We start from the raw sequence: 25,083 nt of genomic DNA, 5'->3' as shown, positions 1-25,083 counted from the left end.
CTGAAACCCCTCCGCTACGTAATTAAAGCTTTGACAGCTGAGTGCATGAAGTGTCCAACATTCCACACTTCGGGTGCTTCTCAATACTCAAATTGATGCTTCCTCATTTCCTCGATCCTACCAGCCCATGACCTTTAGAAACCAATCAAACTCAGCCATCTTGAAGTACATCTCAATTCTCTAGTTGCACCGCGAGGAGTACACCAATCCTTCCCTTCCCGCATCCTAAGGGGGTGGAGCTAAGACACAAGGAAAGGAAGTGAGGGAAGGAAACGAGGATGCACAAATAAGATCTGAGAAGCACCCTTCGTTTTTCCGGTTAATTAAGTGCATCATCCGGGTATTATAGTGTACTTTTTATTTTTGGAATTTTCAGTGTGAACACACTACTTGCACTATTTATACTACCAAACATATTCTGTGACACCGTCACCTACATGAACACTTTACAGTTGGTTTTATGACTGTAAGTCATTCTCTTCAAATGTTATTGAAGTTAGAAACATGTATACCAATATTGTATGTAACTTTAGAGACAGTCTCTAACGGACTTCCAATGTCAAGTCAATTTTATGCCAGTATATATCACTGGGAAACTCTTACCGTGAAACTTTGCGTGTTACGTTCATATTCCATCTGCTTGCCCGTAGCCTATATAGTATAGCCTACGTCCCCAATAAGGTGCAAGTTTGGTCTTTTATATCACTGTATTAGTACATTAAAGGGTTAGTTCACCCAAAAATGAAAATTCTGTCATTGATTACTTACCCTCATGTCGTTCGACACCCGTAAGACCTCCGTTCATCTTCGGAACACAAATGAAGATATTTTAGTTGAAATCCGATGGCTCAGAAAGGCCTCCATTGGCACAATGCACTGTACACTCTCAAGACCCTTAAAAGGTACTAAAGACGTCGTTACAAAGTCCATCTCACTACAGTGGTTCTACAATAACTTTATAAAGCGACGGGAATAGTTTTTGTGCGCCAAAAAACCTAAATAACGACTTGTATAGTGAGGACCGATTTCAAAACACAGCATCATGAAGCTTCGAAGCGTTATGAATCAGTGAGTAGATTCAGCGGTTTGGATCGCCAAAGTCAGCAGGTTTGGCGGTTTGACACGCGATTCAAATCATGATTCGACTCGCTGATTCATAATGCTTCGAAGCTTCATGATGCCGTGTTTTGAAATCGGTCATCACTATACAAGTCGTTATTTCGTTTTTTTTTTGCGGATTTCGACTAAAATATCTTCATTTGTGTTCCGAAGATGAACGGAGGTCTTATGGGTGTCGAATTACATGAGGGTAAGTAATTAATGACATAATTTTCATTTTTGGGTGAGCTAACCCTTGAAGCTACGTTGAACATAGTTTAAGAGGTCGACTAACAGCAGATGGAGATTATGTATTGGCACTCTACTGTTTTTATGTAATGTTAGACAATGTTACCTTGCAATGTTAATTTTTCTGTGTGGAATTTGAACCACTGAATTTGTGGAAGCAAAATTGTAAAGCGAAAAAAAAATAAAAAATAGACCAAAATGTCCAATATGTTGGATTTTTAATCAGACCTAGTATTTTGGAAGTGAAATCTGAAAGGTGAATATGGATTATTGAATTTTTAATAATGAAAATGTGTGTGAAATATAGCTTAAATATACAACTATTATGCAAGCATGTTTAATGCATTGCATATTTTTTTCAATTACTTCAATTCAACAAGTTTTTTTTCAAATACATTTGGCATTATTTTACTTCCATAGTGACGGTGATATCATATGATAACTGTTAGGCAAAGGGGGGAAACATGAAACACATAACTTATTTTTACCTTTTAATTCAAGAGAAAGGTTGACAACACAGTCAAACAACACAGAATTACTTCAAAAAGTCAAATCAGTCATTTTTAGTAACAATATTCTGAACCAGCTCCAAAAACTCAACAAGAATATGCTAACCTATGTCTCTGGAAGATGTAAAATGGACTGCATCTTCATATACTGCATGAAGGGAATGAAGTCAAATGTAAACAGTTGTAGCATACAATCTGCAAACGGTGGAACCAGACACTATTTAAAGTTCCTGAACAGTCATAAACCACTGAGAAAAGGTGATCTGTGGTGATTATAGAGAAATTATCATCAGTAAGAGAGAGAGAGAGAGAGAGAGATAAGTGACAAACTTTAATTATGAACATCGTTTAAATGCCCCTGACAGTGGTACTAAAATACTTCTTGAGGTTTTGCAATGTTAATCTAGAACATTTCCTTACATTCAGCATATCTTGGCAGACATTTGAAAGACACCATCTATCGCACACTAGCACTCATTCAAGGGTAGTTATGACATCCAATTCACAGCTGTATACATTGCATGTATTCTGCGAATTCAGTAAATGCTGTGTACAAATTAGTTCTTGTGGCGTTAGATTGAAGAAACGTGTCGTGGAATGTTAATGGTTTAAAAGGAAATTTAAATTAATTCCTTTTGAAATCCAAATGAAATGAACCGAGCATATTGGAAGGATGGACTGCAAATGACACCGCAGGTTCTGACAAACATCGCACATTACATTTGGCCTTCATTAACACTTTACGGTGTCCTACAGTATAACACTTCACATGACATTATAAAGCTTGTACCACTGTATCACAGTAACAACTTTTACATGACTGCTGTCTATTAAATCACCATAGTACATTTTATCATGGTCCTATACATCTCAGGCCAAAACAAACTGCCAGTTTGTAAGGAGGATTTTAATTCCCTTGATTACTGAGACCACCGACGTGGCAGGGTTCAATTTCAACGTGTTTGCGTCACCTTTCTTGCATTTATCCCTAAAAACGTAAATGCAGCCATTGCAGCTGGCCACTTTCCATAGAGACGGCACGCAGCTCCACACTTCAGGGAAGCGCAGCCGGGTGAAGCTGTCCAGCAGTGGGTTATAGCACACCAGAGAGTCGCCCTCTGCCACCACAAATATAAGGTCCTTATGGGCGGTGGCATGCATGCATCCGGCGAAAGGCAGCATGTAGGGCTTGGTTTGACACCTCTGTGTGGACGTTTCGAAGCACTGGATAAGGCGAGACGGTTTGGTAAAGAAGTCCATGTCATTTTCCTCCCCACCCAAAAGGTAAATGGTGCCTCCCAAATTGACTCCGGCTGCACCCGACACAGCTGTGTCTAGTTGAGTGGTCTCTTTCCATATGTTGTCCTGTACTGTATAGCAAATCACAGCGTTGGAGAGAGTGTCCTGGAGGGTCTTGCCTCCCAACGAGTATATGGCATCCTCTGTAGACACAGACACTAAAGTGTGGTGGAGACGGTCCCGGGGCAGAGGGGCACAGCGCTCCCAGTCCATAGTGTGCATGTTGCACTTCCACATGCGACGTGGTATGGAGCCCCCTACAACATATAGATCGCCCCCATGCTTGCAGGCGGCCGTGATCTGGTGACACAGGCTGTTCTGGCCGCTCACACTGATGGCGTCGTCCTCATCACAATGAAGAGACACCGCCAATGAGTGTGTGCGTGTGTCTTCTTTCCCAATTAGATATATGTGCACTTTTTCACCGATCTCCTAAATCGCAACAAAGCCAACAATGAGCATGCGAACAATACAATACTAATAAACAACAGTTGGTTGTGAATTCAGCTTGTCAACATTTTAAACTGGTCAGAACGTTCTAGCTGGTTAACATAGATGAGGTGTTCTGGACATTGCAAGAATGACTTCTGATAAGTAGGAAACTGTATTAAAACATTTTCCAGCAAAATTGATTAGAAAATGTTCTTTATAATTATAATAACTGCATAATTTTTTCAGATATAATTGCAAATGCTCTTTGCAAAGAAAAACTATAAATTGAATAATATACATGTTATAAAATAAAAATTCACGGGGTTATCAGTCAGTAGTGATAATCACTCATCTTCTACACTTATTACATGTGGCATTCCACAAGGCTCCATTTTGGGTCCTCTTTTTTTCCTCTGTATTATGCTTCCTCTATGTCCATCTTTCAGAAGTACAGTGTAGCTTATCATTGTTATGCTGACAATACACAACTTTACCTTCTGTCAGGTCAAATAATTGTTGATATCATCTCTTGTCTTGAGGAAGTTCATTGATGGATGTCTGAAAATGTTCTTAAGCTTAATGAGGATAAATCTATCCTCTTATAAATGAAGAGTCATCTTTAATTCTGACTGATTATTTGATAAGCAGATAAATGCTTTTATTAAAGGAAGTTTTTTCTTCCTTTAATCTTAGATCCATTGCCACATAAAAAAGTTCCTCTCTCAGAAGGACTTGTAAATAGTAACTCATGCAATTATCACATCCATTTTTGGATTACTGCAATGCTTTATAAATTATATGTGGGTTTGTTTCAGTCTACTTTTTCACACCTGCATTAAGCCCTACATTGGCTACTATAGAGTTAAATGTAAGGTTTTGCTGTACAGTTTAACCCCACAGTACATTGCTGTTCTCCTTTTGTACTTAGCTCTCTTCGTTCTTCAAATCAGTTACTCTCTGTTCCTCGTTCCTGTTTGAAAACCAAGGGTGATCAGGCATTTGTATCTGCGGCCCCCAGGTTGTGGAATGCACTTCCAACACATTTTTTCTCCATTGCTTATGATGTTGTTTGAGATGTATAGGGGTTTTATTAGCATGTTTTATAAGTTTGTTTATTTAAACACTTTGCAAATGCCAAATATATATTTTTTTCTGAATACATTTTCATCTGAAGAAGAATATAGAATATCAATGCAGCACTGTGAGATAAAATATTGCATAAAATACTGTTAAATGTCTATTTTTGTCCAACTCCTAATCATCACTAACCTTTAGATTGTCTAGAAGCATATCAGAATACTCCTCTCGCTCGACTTTGTTGTGATTTATCCACGACTCAATAGCTCCAGTTGGGTTTTGTGAGCTTGGCACGCCATCTGCAAATTACAGACACACGTTAACATTATCTCTGACTCTTTCCAATCATAATCTCTCATTTAAAGTGAAACCAATTTGCGCCATTCATTCACCTTTTATGATGTCTATGAGAAGGCACAAAGGCATGTTCAGGAACTCCTCTGTCTGGTGCAGCTGAACCAGGTGAATCTTTGCACAGTGCTTGGCAGCCGTATACAACTCCTGGTCACTGTGTCTGTCCGCCAACCACATAATCTGAAAGAAAGAGTGGTTAACAGATTCCTACTGATTCAGCTGACCTTTATCAAAGCCTGTTTGTGTATGCTGTAAATCATAATTAATAAAAACTGAAGGTTTCACCTGCAGGCAATTCTTAACATCCACAGTTCGTGATAGGAAGCGAGAGCACTCTTCAAAGAGGGCAGTGAGCTGATACATATCAGCCATTTCATAGGTGTCCTGCAGGTCTTCGACCTTTAGTTTTATTGTTCCGTGGTAGATGTAGTCCACCAGCGACTGGAAGACAGATGCACTGACGTCCTTCAGCTCAATATTACGATCGTAAGCTTCTCTAAGGTTAGAGGTGAACATGGACCTGAAGAAGCTGCTTTGTGCCGAGAGCACCAGGCGGTGAAGCTGGAACTCTTTGCTGTCCACAGTGACGGTGACGTCTGCAAACAGACCATCCTCCAGACACAAGTCCATGATGCTCTTCACAACACGGCTGGAATGGGAGCGATCAGTAAAGGTGTAGCCCTGGAAGTAGTTTTCATCCCCTGATGGACCTCCAACGCTGTAACCCCCATCCTCGCCAGACTCCATGGCACCTTAAATCTAAAGCAGCTTCACCTGAATACTAGATGAATGACTTACTGGGTCAGCTGCCTCTCAGATGTTTGCATTCGTATAGCTTTAATTGTTAACTGGCAGGCTGGGATTTGCCTTGGGATTTAATGCTCACTGGGCTCTAAAATAACTGACAGACTGATGTAAAGCCATAAATAGCATTCTTTATGAAGGAAACTGCTGATTGCAATCTACACATTTCATGCAGATTAAGAAGACGTTCATAGGTGATTTTTGCATTTATACGGTAACCTACCACCAATTTAAAACATGAAACTAGCCGACTTGGTGTTCAAATAAGAGTTAATTTTGACTACCCAAATTATGTCCATCTATGGTGAACTGGCCAGCTATGTGGCTAATGCTAACATAAGCCATCTATATTAGAGTCTATATAACTTCTTCTACCATCCAAATGAGTCCAAAATCAAACGCAGTTGAAAAAAAATTCTGTCAGATGAAACTGTGCAGACAGCACATGCGCATTCAGATAATATTATTTATAAATGTTAGCATGTGTTAAATCTTTGCCATACCAGAAGAGTGCCTGTAAAAGTCAGCTCTAGGAAGTAAACAGCACATTTCTTCGTATTGACGTCACCGCGCGTTTACGTGACTCTCTGCCGCCCCCGTGTGTTGGAGGACTGTCACTGCACTGCATATCGGGAAGGAAAAAAACAAACAAACTATGTATTTGTTTTAAATGTGTGCTTAAGTAACCTAGCTTTTCATTAAGATTAATTATATAACATCATATATATGGTATTTATAAATAAAAAGCTAATAGATAAGTCACTATCTTGTAGTCACATTTTTTTCTCTTCCAGTTTGGCTCAAATTGTCTTTTTCCGCAGGTGAAAAAATGCGACGCAGCAAAGACTAACTCGGGAATCCTGTATTTTTTTGTGTGTGTGAGGTGCAAAACGGATGACGACTGAAAGCTCCGTGAAAAAAGTGCAATTATATTTTTGTGGCAATGTTTTTGACTCAGGTCAAAGTTTTATGTGTTGTCCTGTGTCTCATTGGCTTCAGGGAGCCTTGGAATATCTCAGGTAACTTTTGAACTTGACGAGACGACATGTGCTGTAAATCTTGTTGCTATTTTATTTTATTTTATTTTAATCATATATGCATTCGGTTTTCCTTATGAGCATAGTAGGCTACTTGATTGCATTTGCTGTTCAGAGATGTTGGGATGTGGCACTGGCACTTCTGTGGCATGTTGGACATGATTTGTGCCAATCATGACGTCAGAATATTTACTTCTTTAAATTCCGCGAGCACTGTTTAAGGCTTAAATCTTTCGTTTAATATTAATTGAGTTCACTTGCTTAAATAGCACTGATCAATAACCATTCTTGAACAGCTCATATTTGTTTGTCGTACAGTTCAGGCTTAAAGGGATAGTTCACAGTTGTTCCAAACCTGTATGCATTTATTTCTTCTGCTGAACACAAGAGAAGATATGTTGAAGAATCTTTTAACAGTTTTGGGGCCCTATGACTTCCATAGACTTCCCCTTGTATGATGGAAGAATAGTGACCCACAACGGTTTGGTTACCCATATTATTCAAAATATCTTCTTTTGTGTTCAACAGAAGTCAGAAAGCAATTCATACAGGTTTGAGGGTGAGTGAATGATAACAGAATTCTCATTTTTGGGTGAACTGTCCCTTTAATACTTTCACAAACTCGTGACTGTGCTGTCATGCAGATGTTTCTGCGGTTCTGCACGGAGGACTGGCACCTCAGGGTTTTATCAGATCTGAAAGTGATGCTAACCTGATGTTTGAGGTAAGAACATATAGCCATACATTCCACAAAGCATTCAAAGTGACAATTCATTTATACAATTAATTTATATTACATTAGTCGAATTCAGTAGTTAAAACATTGATTTATGTCACTTGGAATGATACAACTCCTTTTAAATGCACTCGGGCGTGATTATGACCATTAATATAAAGTTTAATAGCAATTATTAGGTCACAGAAGCAGAATTATATTCTAGTTAATCTAAAAAATATTTAAAAAATTTCTAATTGGTCTACAAATATTATGCATGCAGTTTTATTACACTGTATTGAAAGAGTACATGGAATTCAAAAATGATATATATATATATATATATATATATATATATATATATATATATATATATATATATATATATATATATAAAAAAAAATATATATATATATATATATATATATATATACACCAATCAGGCATAACATTATGGCCACCCCCCTAATATTGTGTATTGTGTTGGTCCCCCTTTTGCCCTTTTGCTGCCAAAACAGTCCTGACCTGTCTAGGCATGGACTCCACTAGATCCCTGAAGGTGTGCTATACTATCTGGCACCAAGATGTTAGCAGCAGATCCTTTAAGTCCTGTAAGTTGCGAGGTGGGGCCTCCATGGATCGGACTTGTTTATTCAGCACGTTCCACAGATGCTTGATTGGATTGAGATCTGGGGAATTTGGAGGCCAAGTCAACACCTCAAACTCGTTGTTGTGCTCCTCAAACCATTCCTGAACCATTTTTGCTCTGTGGCAGGACGTATTATCCTGCTGAAAGAGCCCACAGTCACCAGGGAATACTGTTTCCATGAAAGGGTGTACATGGTCTGCAACAATGCTTAGGTAGTGGAACGTGTCAAAGTAACATCCACATGGATGGCAAGACCCAAGGTTTCCCAGCAGAACATCACCTAAAGCATCACACTGCCTCCGCCAGCTTGCCTTCTTCCCATAGTGCATCCTGTTGCCATGTGTTGCCCAGATAAGCGATGCATACACACTCAGCCATCCACGTGATGTAAAAGAAAACGTGATTCATCAGACCAGACCACCTTCTTCCATTGCTCCATGGTCCAGTTCTGATGCTCACGTGCCACTGTTGGCGCTTTCGGCGGTGGACAGGGGTCAGCATGGGCACCCTGACTGGTCTGCGGATATGCAGCCCCATACACAACAAACTGTGATGCACTGTGTATTCTGACACCTTTCTATCAGAGCCAGCATTAACTTCTTGAGCAATTTGAGCTACAGTAGCTAGTCGGACCACACAGGCCAGCCTTCGCTCCCCATGTGCATCAATGAGCCTTGGCCGCCCATGACCCTGTGGCCGGTTCACCACTGTTCCTTCCTTGGAGCACTTTTGATAGATACTGACCACTGCAGACTGGGAACACCCCACAAGAGCTGCAGTTTTGGAGATGCTCTGACCCAGTCGTCTAGACATCACAATTTGGCCCTTGTCAAACTCGCTCAAATCCTTACGCTTGCCCATTTTTCCTGCTTCTAACACATCAGCTTTGAGGACTAAATGTTCACTTGCTGACTAATATATCCCACCCACAGGTGCTGTGATGAAGAGATAATTAGAGTTATTCACTTCATAATGTTATGCCTGATCGGTGGTGTATATAGTTCTCACACTATAGCAAACTGCAAAATAAATACTTTGGTTATAAGCGAAATTCTTGACTGAACTGTATAGACAAATACTGAAGAAACTAATTTATGGAGCCCCTGGCCTAAGGGGACATGGTAATGGAAAAAGTGAGATTATATTTAATATTTCAATGCTTTTGAATTCCCCAGAGAAACTTTGCATTTGTGTGCAAAAATGTTGGTTTTCTCCAAGAAACATTGTATTTGCTTGCAAAAGTATTTGCTTGTTTCGAGACTTTTTACAAGTCTCGAAACAGTCTCTGAACAAACAGAAGCATTGGAAGCTTGTTTCCACCATGGAATAAATCATGTTTATTTCACAATTCTGACTTTTTTCATCAGAATTGCGTGATGTAACGTCGCAATTGCGAGTTATAATGTCAGAATTGCGAGCAATTAACTTGCAATTTCGTGACAAAAAATAAGTCTAAATTGCGTCTTTATATCACGCAATTGCCAGGTGTAAACTCGTAATTGTTAGAAAAAACTGCAGAATTGTAAGATAAAAATTATCTTTTTTTTATTCGGTGGCGGAAACAAGCTTCCATAGCACGAGATATTTTCCTTGCATCACAATTTTTTCCCCGACACCATGTCCCTGTAGTAGGGGCTCCTATGTACAGATGAGCTCACTACATTTTTTTCATTCCTTTGTTTTTTAATCCTAGTTCTTATGGAGAGGACTGGAGATTGATGTCGACAATAATGTTGTCATGCGGGATCAAGAAATAGCATCTATGCGACAAGGGCGAGCTTTCTTATCTCTTATAAACGACAGTATTCCAAAGACTTTGTCTGCAATGGAGAAGTTACTGGCTGTGCTGGAAGAGCAAGACAAATCTTTCACTCAGGCACGTTTTGAGACCCTCATCCTTGGGACCATCTATTCAGCCTACCAGGCCAGAAACCAGAAGCTGGAGTCAGAACAGAAGGCATGGACTGATATTCTTGGTCGTCTTGCAAACGTTACTTTCGTTCAGCTACGGAAGTCTTAACAATAAACATACCAGATATTAATGTAACATCCTGATCATTTGTACCTGGATTATATGACTCAGTACAGTTTGTAATCTAGTCGAACATCTTTGTTGTCAGTTTGAATTGCTTTGATTTTCTTCACCTCCAACCATGGCTTATTTTTTCTGGTTCTTCAAATACAATCCATATTTTATTACACTCACAAAGACACACAACCAGGTTTTAATGTAAAAAAGTACAAACGTTTATTTTGAACAGAATATATATATTTTGGGACCTACAAAAGGTAACAAGTCCTTTTTTTCAGGATTTATTTTTTGAAATGAGTAGAACAAATGGAACCTGAGCCACCAAGTATCTAGTCTTAAAGCTCAGTATATTCTCGCTCACTTTTTCTTCGCTTTTGATGTCTTGCATTCTGTCTTGCTCTTGGTCTTTGACTTGGTCTCTGTTGAAGACAATGATGACAGCTTTTTCTTGAGCTTGGCATCATCAGCAGCTGCTCTTCTGTCTCTATTCGTGCGCTGCTGGGTGCTGCGCTGAGATCTGGAGGTTCCAGCTCTGCCTCCACTCACCTCCATTCTTTCCGCTGCCTGTTTCTGGTTAACACTGTTCAGTGTGTCCTCTCGGTTCCAGATTAAAATGTTAAAGCCTGTAATTAAGGTTAAATTAAATAAATCATGCAGCACTCCTGACTACTATGATTATAAGAAAATACATTATATTGTACCCATTCCAGAAGCCAGCACATCCCCAGTTGGACTGAACTTGTTGAGCTGAAATAAAATAAACATGAGATATAAAGATATCTGCACCTGCGGTGTCATCAGTAAACAAGGGTATATATAAACCTATGATTAAATACAAATCACAGCTTTTTTCTTCTTGCTGTGTAAATTTGTTTAAATTCTTAATATTTTTCAATCATGTAATATTCTGCAGAAGAGAGAAATTAATCTCGCTGCTTCTCTCGCGAGAAGTGAATCTCAGTTTTACTGATCTACAGCGTGTGATTGGCTGTTCACTACTGATGTCACAGCTAAACTCCTAAACTCAGGATCAATGCCTGAGTTGACAGAGAAAGTTGATGATCAGCATCATGGGACCAACAAAGCCTGAATAGATTGGTTTGGTTTTGTCAACTCTAAACTAATCTTGTAACCCTGGGTTTGTTAAACTACCATCATGATACAGGCCCCAGTTCTGTTGCTTAATATTTTTGTGGAGATGGTGATCTTTTTTACTTCAGGATTATTTTATTAATAGAAAGTTCAAAAGAACAGCATTTATTTAAAAAAAGAAATCTTTTGTAATAATATAAAATGTCTTTACAGTCACTTTTGATCAGTTTAATGTGTCCTCACTGAATAAAAGGATTTAAATGTACCCCCCCCCCCCCCCCCCCAAAAAAAACTATCTTACTGAGACCCCAAATAGTTGAACCATACTGTGTTTGTGTGTGTGTGTATATATATAACTCTAACTGGCTTTAGAGGTTCTGCATGATCCCAGTTGAGGAATAGGGTCTTATCTATCGAAACCATCTTCAAGAAAAACATAAACATTTATATACTTTTTAACCTAAATTGCTCCATCTTGTGTTGCTCTGCGCAATCACGTTGGAAAGGTCACGCTGGACGTAGGCGGAAGTACCGTCCCAAGCGAACACTAATACAAACGCCCTTTACAAAAAAACCTCCATCTTCAACTTCAAAATCGTTCAACATCTTTTTTTGCTAAAGGACATTTGTTTTAGTCTTCGCACAAGCCTTTTTAAACATGGGGGCGGTTCTTCTGTTCTTCTTTCCGACATCATTGCGCAATCCGTGGTGTGTCGCAGAGCAACACAAGATGAGCAATTTAGGTTAAAAAGTATACAAATAGTAATTTTTTTAAATAAAATGGCCGATGGTTTTGCTAGATAAGCCCTATTCCTCAGCTGGGATCATGCAGAGCCTCTAAAGCCATTCGAAGCTCTTTAAAACTGCATTGATTTGGACCTTCACATTTTTGGTTGCCATTGAAGACCATTGTGTGGAGAAAAATCCTGAAATGTTTTCTTCAAAAAACTTAATTTCTTTTCCACTGAAGAAAGAAAGCCATGAACATCTTGGATGGCATGGGGGTGAGTAAATTATCAAGAAATTTTCATTTTCACATTTTCAAGGGATAGTTCAACCAAAAATGTAAATTCTGTCATTAATTACTCACCCTCATGTCGTTCCAAACCCATAAGACTTTAGTTCATCTTCTGAACACATATAAAGATCTTTTTGATGAAATCTGAGAGCTTTCTGTCCCTCCATTGACAGCTAAACAACTAACACTTTGAAGCTTCAATAAGTTTATAAGGAGATCTAAAAGCTAATCCATATGAATTGAGCGGTTTAGTCCAAATTTTCTAAAGAGACTCGATCGCTTTATATGATGAACAGATTGAATTTAGGCTTTTATTTTACAAACCTCATCGGTTCTTGCAGAAGCTTGTGCTACGTAACACACAAGAATGAACCTCATTGGTTCTCGCACGTCAAGCGTACATGATGTGTGAGTTGATGAATGTTTATAAATGAATAAAAGCCTAAATTAAATCTGTTCATCATATAAAGTGATCAAATCTCTTCAGAAAATGTTGGACTAAACCGCTCAATTCATATGGATTAGTTTACGATCTCTTTATGAACTTTTTGAAGCGTCAAAATGGTAGTTGAGTAGCTGCCAATGGAGGGACAGAAAGCTCTTATATATTATCAAAAAGATGAGGGTGAGCATTTGGGTGACCAATCCCTTTAACATTGTAATGTTAAATATTGTAAAATATTTAAAAGGGGGGAAAAAACATACTTACAGATATGATACCAGCGGCATTGGGGTCTTTCAGCTGATGCACAAGATCACCACTGTTTGCATCATAAATGTCAATAGTTCTCTTGTCATTGACTAATACTTGATCATCTGGGTAACGGCCAGCCACGATGAGGTCATACATGGGATGCCAGTTTGCCTGAGAGAAAGAAAATTACCAAAATGAAACTCTTTTAACGTAACAACTAACTATTTGGAAAGGCTAGCAGGCAAAACATGCAGTTTAGACAAAGGGAACTCTGACCTTGATGGGCGTTAAGTGCTGGAACTGCCGATGAGGGTGAAGAATTATTTGATCAGGTTTAGACCAGTCATATGAACAATATACCCTGATCTGGTTCCTCTGGTCTGTGGTAAGGAGCTTGGTGCTGTCCGTTGGATTAAAGTATGCTGAAAGAAAAGAACATTCATTTCCATTTATTTGCATTTAAACCTATTGTACAGTTGAGAGGCTTTTTTTAAATGTATTACGTGTTCCCCTCCTCGCTTACCAGAATTGACAGGTTTTTCATGAGGCATTTCAGCAATATAACTGCTTTTGTCTTTAATATTTCGGAGGTCCCACAGCTTGACCGTAGCATCAACAGAGGATGTTGCCATCAGCCAGTCACAACGAGGGTTAAATTCTACGTGGGTCACTTTGGCTTTGTGCAGCTTCTCTTTGAAAATCTTTCAAAAATACGAACATCAGACGGTTTTATTTTTGATTTTGGCAATGAGAATTGATTTCGATGTTTCCCTCACTTACCTCATGTCCATCCAGGCCAAGCAAGAGAAGTCTTCCAGTATTGTCCCCAGTAGCAAGCATCTGACGGCTAACAGACACGTCCACACAGCAGTACCAGTAACTGGGAGAGTGACATTTGTGGCATTAAGACCATATACACATATACATAATGTAATATCCAATGTATACCTAATAATATATATGAGTGAAATGGATGGTCTTTAAAAAGTGAAAGAACAAGAGACTTTATGTGAGACAACTGTGTCAAGCAATCGCAGACAAAATACAACAACTGATCTATACAGCGTGTTTAAGGGCAGTTCTTCCAGTAATTTGAAATGCTAAACATAAATATGAAATAGATATAAACCACCGAAACATATTTTCGATTTCCCAACACTGCTGAACAATTCACACAAGCACTGTCCTCACCAAAGATCATGGTGGTCATGGCCACAGTCTGGGGTTCGAGACAATATCTGACTTTGGAGGCCCTCAAAACTCTGCACGCTGATTGTGCCATCACCAGAAGCGACAAAGATTTTGGACACATCTGTGGGGCAGAACTTCATCTCCCCTATAAAGTCACCAGCTCCCTTCTGCGTGGATACAACAGACAAACACAAGCTTGTTTGATCTAGATACAACTGCCAAACCAAGTATGGCTATGAAGAGGAGGACTCAATGGTCAGGGAGGACTATGGGTTTAACATGTTTATAAATTCATATCGCAACTAAACCAGCACAACAAAATGAGGAAGGTGAAGACAAATAATGTTCTTTGTGTTCGCCAATAATATGCTAACATTCAAATGATGAATGACAATATTATTGATTATACTTAATGGCCTAATCTATTTGCTTGGCAACAATACATTAAATATAACACAAAAGCAACTTAATAAATTAATTATCTAAACATGGAGACTCTGAACACTCTGTCATTTATAGCATAACTCACGGCCAAAAAAATATAAAATTATTTCATCCTCTGATCTATCACAGGGTTTATCCAACTTCATACCAATCAGAAGACCAAAATATACACAAATACATGCAATGCCCACTTTCTCTTCTTTCAGACGAATGCAATCAGAAATATTAAATAATGCCCTGGCTCTTCCAAGCTTTATAAATGGCAGTGAATAGAGGATTTGATTTTGAAGCCCAAAAAAAGTGCATCCATCCATCATAAAAGATATCCTCAAGGCTCTGGGGGGTTAATAAAGGCCTTCTGAAGCAAAGTGATGCATTTGTGTAAGAAAAATATCCATATTTAAACTAAAAGAACTAGTTTCCGGCAGCCGGCCGTACGCATTGATTTACGGCGAAAGAGTAACCCCTGACCTGACGCATGGACGAATGTGAAAGCGCAGTGGATAGAGCAAAACAAAACACAGGTCTTTTATTAGATGTCTAAAACAAGAATTTTTAAAGAGAAATGTCAGAGGATTTCGATATAAGAGAAGAGAAGCTTGAGTTTATTGCCTATTTGTTTGAACTTGCGCGAGGCGTCAAAGCTTACGCTACTCCTAAAACGCATAAGGTGTTACTATTTTGCCGCTAGTCAACTTGCGTAGCTGTCTGCCGGGAGCTAGTTATTTTAGTTTTTCAAGTTTTAAAAATGGCAATTTTTTACACAAATGCATCGCTTCAGAAGGCCTTTATTAACCCCCCGGAGCCTTGTGGATATCTTTTATGATGGATGGATGCCCTTTTTTGGGCTTCAAAATCAAATCCTCTATTCACTGCCATTATAAAGCTTGGTAGAGCCAGGACATTATTTAAAGGTATAGTTCACCCAAAAATGAAAATTCTGTCATCATTTACTCACCCTCAAGTTGTTCCAAAGCTGTATGAGTTTCTTTGTTCTGTTGAACACAAAAGAAGATAGAGTGAATAATGTTTGTAACAAAGCAGATAGAGCAACTATTGACTATCATAGTATTTTTTTCCTTCTATAGTAGTCAATAGTTGCTCTATCTGCTTGGTTACAAACATTCTTCTAAATATCTTCTTTTGTGTTCAGCAGAACAAAGAAACTCATACAGGTTTGGAACAGGAGTAAATGATGACAGAATTTTCATTTTTGGGTGAACTATCCCTTTAATATCTCTGATTGCATTCATCTGAAAGAATAAAGTCATATACACCAAGGATGGCTTTAGAGTGAGTAAATCATGGGGTCATTTTTATTTTTGGGTGAACAATCCCTTTAAGAGTCGACTGAATCAAATACCGATAACTGATGTCGCACACTTGCTCTACTATAATTCGACTGAATGAACAGAAGTGTCCATCAACAGGACAAAGTATCAGCTCAAGCCTCAAATCAAGAAATTGACGGCCAGTTTCAAGTATTGTAAATCTCTGTGTGGTCTATGTTTCATTAAAATCAAAATGGAGAACAGCCATAACTTCCATAAGTGCTAATAGATGAGCTTACTCCCATGAATCTGTTTTGGCAAAAACTTGTATAACCGATCCACTGAAATCCCGAAGGGTGGTAGCACCCCAAATAGATGAGGTGAACAGCTGATTGGTATTGAATTGGTTAAACTTCATGCCTGTTATTGCATCTCCAGGACCCATCTAGGATAAAGAACAGAGGAGAAAATCTCAGCAGTCAGCAAAACTGCATCTGTAATCTGTTCAAATCTGCAAATGCTGAACTTTACTTTTACTGTACTCTTAGACTTTTAATAGTTTATAGTACATTATTTTACTACCGGTATTTACACATTGATATTTAAATTTTACATGATTTAACCATTGATGTGAGTACACTACATTGGTGAATTTCACGATAATTTGATTTCACCGAGACCCCAAAAGTATTTGGACACTGGATAGTTCACCCAAAAAATAAAAATTCTGTCATTACTCACCCTCATGTCGTTCCAAACGCATAAGACTTTCATTCATCTTCAGAACACAAATAAAGATCTTTTTGATGAAATCTGGGAGCTTTCTGTCCCTCCATAGACAGCTACACAACTGTAAAATCCTAAATTCAATCTGTTCATCATATAAAGCGATAGAGTCTCTTCAGAAAATTTGGACTAAACCGCTCAATTCATATGGATTGGTTTTACGATCTCTTTGTGAACTTTTTGAAACGTCAAAGTGTCAGTTGCGTTGCTGTCTATGGAGGATTTGATCAAAAAGATCTTAATTTGTGTTCGAAGATGAACAAAAGTCTTAAAGGTTTGGAACGACATGAGGGTAATTAATATCCCTTTAAATGACACTTAATGTATGAATGTCATTAGATTAGATAAATATCAAACCAAGTTGCATCTGCAAACAAATGGTGCTATAGACATTAGAAACAAAGTGTCCAAATACTTTTTGTATTCACTTTAAACAGGATATTCTTCACTTCACAATCCAGCTTCATCTCACCCCCTGTATGAAAGTTCTCTTATTCAGCACATCGTAATCCCACAGGATGATGTCTCCACCCTTGGAGCCCACTGCAACAGTGGTGGGATGGGTGGGATGCCATTCCAGACAAGTGACCCTCCGGTCAAAGGGGCTGGCTGTGCGGTGAAGTTGGTAGGTTCCAAGTGAGCGAATGAAAGGCTCTTGCAGACACTGTAACACAAGTGAGAGTAGTACATAGTAATGTAATATTGTTGTTGAGTTCTTGCACCAGTTTTAATAAAGAGCACAGTGTATAGGCAATAGCCAATAGGCGATACCATTATAATACATATATTACCATACATATACATTATATGCTTGTCATCACCTGGCGCAGTTGAGCATGGATGCTCTGTCCCAAGGAGCTTTTGTAAATGTAGTGAAGGATACTTGTTTGGCCCACTTTCTTTTGACCTCCAGTCCATTTCACACTTGCTTGTATGTAGGTGTCTGTTACATTACACAAATCCAGTTTAGCTCACCAGTAAATCTAGATTAGTTCGTTTTTTTTGCATTTAACTTTTTGTATACTGAAACCAAACTGTGCAATGGTAAGACTAAGACATAACTCATAGCTTTCCTCACCCGTTTTTGATGCCGTCTTGTCTTGCTGTTTGGCTTTGAGCTTTTTGGAGAGAGTTTGAGGAGGTTCTTCAGTCGGTCTTTTCTTTGAATTGACGTTCTTTGTCTGCTTCGAAGCAGTTGAGTCTGTCTGAGCCCTTCCTCGCGCCATTTCAAGTCTATTTTCTACTTGGAAAAATGTCAACAAAGAAATTGCATGTCAATTATGAGTTACACATAAAGATCAATCGATCCGATCCTATCCGATCGACTAGAATCATGCACTTTCTTTCTTACCTGCAAATGTAAAGCTGTCTACATTACACTGGCAAACCCTCGCAGATCAACACGCTACACGTGCACAGACACGCAGTTTGACTATACATTCAATGACGTATTAAAATGATTGTTTTGTAATCATTGAGCGCGATACAGAATTTATCCACTAGATGGCGCTAAATTTTGGCAAATATTCACAGGCCTGAGTAAATCATGTAGGCTACATTAATTTTCTATTCAATGATCACTTTTTAAAGCTATTCAAATGTACAGCACTAGAACCGTTGCTATTTAGGATACAAACATGGTGCCTGAAAACTATGTAGTTAATCGAAGAGTGAAAAGAGGTGCTTAGAGGGATAGTTCACCCAAAAACGAACATTTTGTCAGCATTTACTCACCCTCAAGTTGTTCCAAACCTGTATGAATTTCTTTCTGTCGAACACAAAATAAGATACTTTAAATGTTGGTTAAACCGTTGACGGTAGCCACTGACTTCCATTAAATATATACCATGATGGAAGACAATGGCAATGTCAACTGTCTGGTTACTAACATTATTCAAAATATCTTCTTTTGTATTCACCAGAAGAAAGAAATACAGGTTTGGAACAACTTGAGGTTGAGTAGCCTAAATAATGAAAGAATTTTCATTTTTGAGAGAACTATCCCTTTAAACCTTATAGGAAATTAATATGAGCTTGATATAATACTATATAATGATATAGTTACATAATAGCCTACAAATAAAATAGTGTTACTAATAATAATAATTCCAAATATATAGGCTATATATACATCATTATTACAATCATGTTTATTTTTTAAAAATACAAATGTTATATACATAAAATAAACAAAACAATAGTTAAAATGTTTTAATTGTTGACATAATGGAATCCATAGTGGAATCCTTCCACTCAGCACTACTCTTGTTCACTTCAACCATGAGGAAAGAGCCGAATATCTTCTTTTGTGTTCACCTGAAGAAAGAAATACAGGTTTGGAACAATTTGAGGGGGAGTAGCCTAAATAATGAAAGAATTTTCATTTTTGGGTGAACCCTTTGAACCTTATAGAACTTTTCCCTTGATTTTTGAAATATGAAAAAAAAAAATTATAAATGCCTGTACATCAACAAACAATGAAACCTTACAACAATATACAAAATACATTTTTAACATCTTCAAAACCTTTGAACTAAACCACTTTGGTGGGCGTCGCGTTCTGGGAGATTTGGATACAGCGCGTTCAGGACGTGTGTGTTGGCCAATCACAGAAGCCCAGGGCCCTACAGCTGACAACGAAAACAAAGAAAGGCATGTTTTCCTCCCACTCGCCACTCATTGTCAGGAGGGAAAAATTAAACATTCACATTCATTGTTGTTTATTCAGTTCACACCCCGAACGTCGAAAACACATCTACATCTGACGGTAAGTGTGACAACAGACTTGAGCTGCATATATTAAGCCACTGTCTTTTGAGATATATAGCCTACGTGAGGTATTTTATGAAGTACTTCATTCCTTCGCAATCTTAATATTTTACAACCGCTGTGTAGGACAAATAATTAATTCAAGAAGTGTGAACTTGTGTCAGCCACGTGTTGTTCATTATGAGTGAGCTCCACTTTAAACTGCACAATCTTTTGTGTGAGATAATAATCTTATATTAAATCAGCTTTGATGTGATGTTTTGGATTAAAGTGTCATCACATTCTGATGTATATACACTGATCAAATCAATATTCACAATCAATATCAGTATTAGCCTATATGTTTAGTTGGATTTTGGATTGTTTCCCCCTCTGTCTGCTTTGACTTTTTGTGTTGGGTTTGTTGTGATTCTATTGTTGCCAAATGCAACAAAAATGTATCTATTGTTTACCATTTACTGATATTGCACAGGAAGCATGAGTTGCATTTATTTGTTATACCTCCATTTGTTGTTGTTGTTGTTGTTGTGGTTGTTGTTGCATAAATCAAAGATTTAGGACCCAATGTGGGGTGAATTTTTATGTGTATTCTATGCTATACATATTTTACCAAAATATGAGCTCTGATACACCAGTTCCTACAATTATTTTTAGGGTTTTACACACCCCTCTAATGTATGTTGAACAATAATTAATCAATTGGAGAATTTACCTAACAATAAAAGTGTCAGGTTACTGTATATTCAAAGGGCAAAGGCATAAGTGATTTTTTTCTCCTCAGCTCCCCTCTCCAGTCTTAAAGTTAATGATCTACTACCTTTTTGAACATGAGGTAGAGATGGTGATTTTCAGGTAGCCATATAAATATGAGAATAATAGGGATTTAATGATTACATTTGTGTTTATTCAGGCAGGTAAATATGCAACCACAATGTTTATGACCCTGCTCATAACAGCTTTAAGGCTATTGGAGACATTTAGTTTGTATGCATCCTAAAGCACAAGTGTTTGGTTAAACAGCAACACATATTTTTTTTTTACATTTTAATATGTGATGTGTTGTTTTGATGTGTTTTTCCTAGGGGTGTAACAATATATCGTGCCACAATATATCGCAATACAAAAATGCAACAATATGTATCGTGTATAGTGATGATATGTATTGTGAATAGTTCCCCCAAAATTAAAATTACAATAAAAGTTTACATAGTTTTAGTGTCAGTTAAACTACTATATATATGTATAATGTATAATAATGCCATGGGGGAATATTTGTGGGTCCTGATACCAAATGTCTTATGTTACCAGTAAAAAGTGGCCTGCAAGCATATTCATCTAAAATAATTCTGTATTTTCAGCTTCAGAATCATGAATATTTTCATTCTGGTGTCACCACTGTCCTGTGCATTGGGTTACCAGCACCAAGTCCAAGCCTATTGATTTCCACCCTCAGTGTAATACCAAATTTAGCATTTTAATCAACAGAACATTTTACCATATGTTTTGGTGTATCTTAATAATATTGTATCGTGAGTTCAGTAATATGTATCGAATCATAACATGAGGGTTTCGTTACACCCCTAGTTTTTCCAGATAAAAAGCTTTATGTATGAAAGACTTATGGATTCAAAACGTCATCTTGAAATTGTTAACTCCCATTTAGGGAGGTTTTATAGAAACATCCTGAGTTGGTGACTGGACTGTGAGATTCCGTTGGTGACTGGACTGTGATATACCATAATCAAGGGGAACACTAAAGAGAAGACTTCCAAAGCAATCACAGGGAATCTCTGAAGAAGCTCTGTAGATGGCAGCTGGGCTCTCCACCTTGTGATAGCTGGAGCCTTCCTCTACTATGCTCAATCTCATTAAGTTACCTCAAGTGTTCACCATTAACCAAGTTCCAAAAGTAAGTTTTTCATTGTATAGCACTGTTGAATATGTTGTACACTGGTTGAGGTGTCTTTATTATGTCAGTCATAAACTATTAAAGCAGATACAATTTTCAGTTAAATATATGTTTCATTATAGGTCTTCCATGAGGATGGCATCATTTCAGGGTATCGCCACCCATGCAGCTCGGCCAAAGAGTGTGTGCTTAGTCTTTTCCAGCTAACAAATGAAACTCTTAATATTTGGACTCATTTTCTGCCTACATGGTAAATTCAGTTTCAGCATTCATATTTTTGTGTATATATATATATATATATATATATATATATATATATATATATATATATATATATATATATATATATATATATATACATACATACATACACATTTACATGCACCCTCATAATGCAAAACAATTTTGTGATTAAACTTTACCTCATGTAAACACAATAATGCAATTAAGCTCATAATCGCAGCAAGCATAATATTAACATATGAAGCGTATGCTGATTTTAATCTAAATAGACAGGCATGTAAACACCTTAAATGAAGGGTCATTATTGCAGTGATTGTGTTATTGTATGTTATGTACAGTCCAGACCTTAAATATATTGAAAGTATTTGGGATGTGCTGGAGGAGACTTTACATAGTGCTTGACTCTTGTATTGTCATTACAAGATCTTGATGAAAAATGTGATGTGTGTACTTCTTGATGGAATTAACATTTATTTATTTTACGAAAACATCATTTATTTCCATCAAGAGGTGAATACATTTTTGGTAAAGATCACATGGATAAAAGCTACACACTCCATCAATTAGGGTTATAATAACTGTTGCCAAACACGCATAATAAACATAATAATCACTGCAATAATGATCCAATCATTGACTCTTAAGCAGTTGCCTATTTAAATCCAAACATTCACAAAAATCAAACTTTTCATTGCAGTAAAAGAATTGAAAATGTGGGTAAAATCTCTTTAGGTTTGACATACGTTTGACATAATTATTAACACCCTTTTATTCAATACTTTTTCAACCTCCTTTTGCCAAGATAACCATTCTGAGTCTTCTCCTATAATGCCTGATGAGTTTGGAGAACACCTGACATGAGATCAGAGATCATTCCTGCACACAGAATCTCTCCAGATCCTACAGATTCCAAGGTCCATGTTGGTGCTTCTCTTCTTCGGTTCTCCCCACTCATTTTCTATAGGGTTCAGGTCAGGGGACTGGGACGGCCATGGCAGAAGCTTCATTTTATGCTCAGTGGCACATTTTTGTGTTGATTTTGATGTTTGTTTTGGATCATTGTCCTGATGAAAGATCCAACCACGGCCCATTATATGATTTCTAGCAGAGCTGGTCAGGTTTTGATTTTTTTATGTCCAAGACCTCCAGCAAAAAAATTGTGTTTTTTTTTTTATATCTCTTAGCACCAAACCCATCTGACCATAGAAGCCAGTCCCGTTTAAAGTTCCAGTCGTGTCTGACAACTGAATATGCTGGAGTTTGTTTCTGAATGAGCAAGGAGGATTTATCTTGAAACCTGTTTTCTTGTTTGAGGACAAACTCTCCTCCTCACCATGCATTAGGACACATGTTCTCTTCCAGGCAGATTTGTAACATCTTAAATTGACTGGAACTTCTTAATTATTGCCCCGATGGTGGAAATGGGGATTTTCAATGCTTGAGCTATTTTCTTTTCTTTGAGCTGATTTAATCTTTTGCTGCACATCAGAACTATATTCTTTGGTTTTACCCATTGTGATGAATGATTAAGGGGATTTGTTTCTTCATATTTATACTCCTGTGGAACAAGAAGTCAATTTCTAGACAATTTCATGTTCCTAGTCACCCTGGTGTGCTAACAAATGAAAAAAAGAATGGGAATACACTTCAGAGATATTTTACTCTTAAAAAATTCTAGGGGTGCAAAGAATTGTGTCCAATTTGTTTTGGAGAAAAATATTTACTGAGGGGGCTAATAATTCTGACCTCAACTGTATATGTGTGTCATTTTTGGGGCGTTTAGCATTTTTATTGCAGGAACATTCACGCTACTGCTACACCACAGCTTTGCAATTTGCGTGCAAACATGCTTGCAAGATTGTCAAGTAATAGATGTTTTCTATTTTGTCAGGTTTTTCTTATGGAAACTGCTGACAGTGGTGGTGGTGCAGGATGACTGGCAGGATCCTTTCACCTGGCCCTTGCTGGTGTTCCTGCTGTCATGCTGTATGTACCCACTGGCGTCCAGCTGTGCTCATACCTTCAGTACCATGTCAGAACGGGCCAGACACATCTGCTTCTTCTTTGATTATGGAGCACTCAGCTTCTACAGCCTTGGTATGTAGAAAATATAACAGAACTATTGAGTAAAATGTAGTTTCTGCTTCTTTAATATTTTTGTCTTAATTATCTTTCCTTAATTTCTTCTTTTTTTATTTGTGTATTTGATCATCAACAGGTTCTGCCATCACCTACTCTTCTTACTCATTTCCAGATAAATGGGTTAATAGCACATTTCACAAATACTATGTTCCTATAGCTGTTGTCAACTCCGTGATCTCGACTGCACTTGCCTGCTACTCAAGGTAGGATGAGTAATCAATAAAACCTATAATTCCAGTAAAAGCTACGATTTCCAACCTGCTTTGTGGATTTACATTTTACAAATGTACATTGTCCTGCAAGTATATATTGTGCTAAAATGTCGAGACATGTTATTTCTTTGTTTTTAGACTTGGTTTACCATTTCTTCAGTATAATTATCACAGCATTAAAAGGTATTTCCTCTTTTGTATTCTTACCTTGACATATTTGATTGCAAAAAATAATTTTCAGTATAGCCTAAATAAACAATTGTTATTCACCTTTAGGTATTCTGGGGAAAAAGATCAGAAGCTCTGTAAACGTCTAAGGATAATCGCCTTTGTCTATCCATATCTCTTTGACAACATCCCTCTCTTTTATAGAGTAAGTGTTTTGGCAATTTTTTTTGTGGAACAATTTAACTCATTGTTTTCGCTGTATTTTGTATTAAATATGAAATTGAACAAAAGTCATTTACTCAAAGTACATTTGTTTGGACTTTTGGCCTCGTTTTTTAGATCTTAGTGTGTGCTGGTGAGGGTTGCACTGTTAATGAGGCCAATGCGGTTCACTATCAGCACATGTCATTGGCTCTCTTCACTGGCTTTCTTTTTGCCACACACCTGCCCGAACGGTTGGCTCCTGGTAGTTTTGACTACATAGGTACAATTACAGATCCTTAGATTCCTAATCATCATGAATTCAGATGACATAATGCTAGTGGTGATGCTTTTAAACTACAGTAAACTCTATTAATTATAAACTTTGGTCCTTTTGTACATCCTTCACAGGTCACAGTCATCAGCTCTTCCACGTGTTTGCTATTATTGGCACGTATTTCCAGATGACTGCTATTGAACTGGACATGGCTGCACGGAAGCAGTGGCTTCATCCTCATGTGCCACCAATCACCCTTTCAAACACTGCGGGAGCTGCATTCTTTAATGTGGTCAGCGGGCTTTGTATAGTATATGTTTTCAGCCTGGCACTTTTCTCCACCAGAGGAGGTGTAAAGAACTAATTCATTTCAAATGTGACATTTGATAAGGTTATTCAGGGCAGCAAAGT

The 25,083-nt window shown here is 37.7% G+C and overlaps 4 protein-coding genes across 5 annotated transcripts; 2 read left to right on the top strand and 2 right to left on the bottom strand.

Moving 5' to 3' along the window:
- Positions 1-1,833: 1,833 nt before the first annotated feature.
- Positions 1,834-6,379, bottom strand: kbtbd4 (kelch repeat and BTB (POZ) domain containing 4). The gene is made up of 5 exons (XM_079825334.1): positions 6,326-6,379; positions 5,304-5,777; positions 5,057-5,198; positions 4,857-4,963; positions 1,834-3,587 (listed from the first exon to the last, which is right to left on the bottom strand). Exons 2-5 carry the CDS (start codon positions 5,763-5,765, stop codon positions 2,727-2,729), a joined length of 1,572 nt encoding a protein of 523 aa, XP_079681460.1. The 5' UTR covers positions 5,766-5,777; positions 6,326-6,379; the 3' UTR covers positions 1,834-2,726.
- A 240-nt stretch (positions 6,380-6,619) lies between these two features.
- LOC307131274 (protein FAM180B) lies at positions 6,620-11,027 on the top strand. The gene is made up of 3 exons (XM_079824839.1): positions 6,620-6,841; positions 7,504-7,583; positions 9,917-11,027. Exons 1-3 carry the CDS (start codon positions 6,766-6,768, stop codon positions 10,241-10,243), a joined length of 483 nt encoding a protein of 160 aa, XP_079680965.1. The 5' UTR covers positions 6,620-6,765; the 3' UTR covers positions 10,244-11,027.
- On the bottom strand, positions 10,450-18,196 carry ddb2 (damage-specific DNA binding protein 2). 2 transcript variants are annotated; one of them, XM_079824838.1, is made up of 11 exons: positions 18,103-18,196; positions 17,830-17,991; positions 17,573-17,694; positions 17,224-17,415; positions 16,265-16,410; positions 13,840-13,939; positions 13,583-13,760; positions 13,336-13,481; positions 13,075-13,230; positions 10,957-11,002; positions 10,450-10,878 (listed from the first exon to the last, which is right to left on the bottom strand). In XM_079824838.1, exons 2-11 carry the CDS (start codon positions 17,975-17,977, stop codon positions 10,613-10,615), a joined length of 1,500 nt encoding a protein of 499 aa, XP_079680964.1. In that variant the 5' UTR covers positions 17,978-17,991; positions 18,103-18,196; the 3' UTR covers positions 10,450-10,612. The 2 variants fall into 2 exon arrangements, with proteins under 2 accessions (XP_079680964.1, XP_079680963.1); XM_079824837.1 differs by lacking the exon at positions 16,265-16,410 and adding an exon at positions 14,251-14,417 and having other exon boundaries at positions 10,451-10,878; positions 18,103-18,187.
- A 3,179-nt stretch (positions 18,197-21,375) lies between these two features.
- Positions 21,376-25,036, top strand: paqr5a (progestin and adipoQ receptor family member Va; the record flags this gene model as incomplete). Its single annotated transcript, XM_079825146.1, has 8 exons — positions 21,376-21,429; positions 21,552-21,679; positions 23,564-23,769; positions 23,891-24,017; positions 24,165-24,209; positions 24,303-24,399; positions 24,534-24,678; positions 24,807-25,036. The coding sequence occupies 8 exons, from the start codon at positions 21,376-21,378 to the stop codon at positions 25,034-25,036; spliced, it is 1,032 nt and encodes a 343-aa protein (XP_079681272.1).
- Between the last annotated feature and the right edge of the window lie 47 nt (positions 25,037-25,083).

The sequence above is a fragment of the Gobio gobio genome (assembly GCF_949357685.1).
Source record: "Gobio gobio genome assembly, chromosome: 9".
Taxonomy (NCBI): Eukaryota; Metazoa; Chordata; class Actinopteri; order Cypriniformes; family Gobionidae; genus Gobio; species Gobio gobio.
This window is presented reverse-complemented; position numbering and strand designations above follow the sequence as displayed.

Coding starts and splice junctions, on each gene's coding strand:
- LOC307131274 (XM_079824839.1), top strand. CDS start 6,766: ATGTTTTTGACTCAGGTCAAAGTTTTATGTGTTGTCCTGTGTCTCATT. Junction 6,842..7,503: donor GGAGCCTTGGAATATCTCAG/GTAACTTTTGAA, acceptor GCTGTCATGCAG/ATGTTTCTGCGGTTCTGCAC. Junction 7,584..9,916: donor ATGCTAACCTGATGTTTGAG/GTAAGAACATAT, acceptor TTTTAATCCTAG/TTCTTATGGAGAGGACTGGA.
- ddb2 (XM_079824837.1), bottom strand. CDS start 17,977: ATGGCGCGAGGAAGGGCTCAGACAGACTCAACTGCTTCGAAGCAGACA. Junction 14,418..17,223: donor AGAGAACTTTCATACAGGGG/GTGAGATGAAGC, acceptor GTATCCACGCAG/AAGGGAGCTGGTGACTTTAT. Junction 13,940..14,250: donor CATGACCACCATGATCTTTG/GTGAGGACAGTG, acceptor TCACTCTCCCAG/TTACTGGTACTGCTGTGTGG.
- kbtbd4 (XM_079825334.1), bottom strand. CDS start 5,765: ATGGAGTCTGGCGAGGATGGGGGTTACAGCGTTGGAGGTCCATCAGGG. Junction 5,199..5,303: donor ATGTTAAGAATTGCCTGCAG/GTGAAACCTTCA, acceptor TCTTTCTTTCAG/ATTATGTGGTTGGCGGACAG. Junction 3,588..4,856: donor TGCTTCTAGACAATCTAAAG/GTTAGTGATGAT, acceptor GTTGCGATTTAG/GAGATCGGTGAAAAAGTGCA.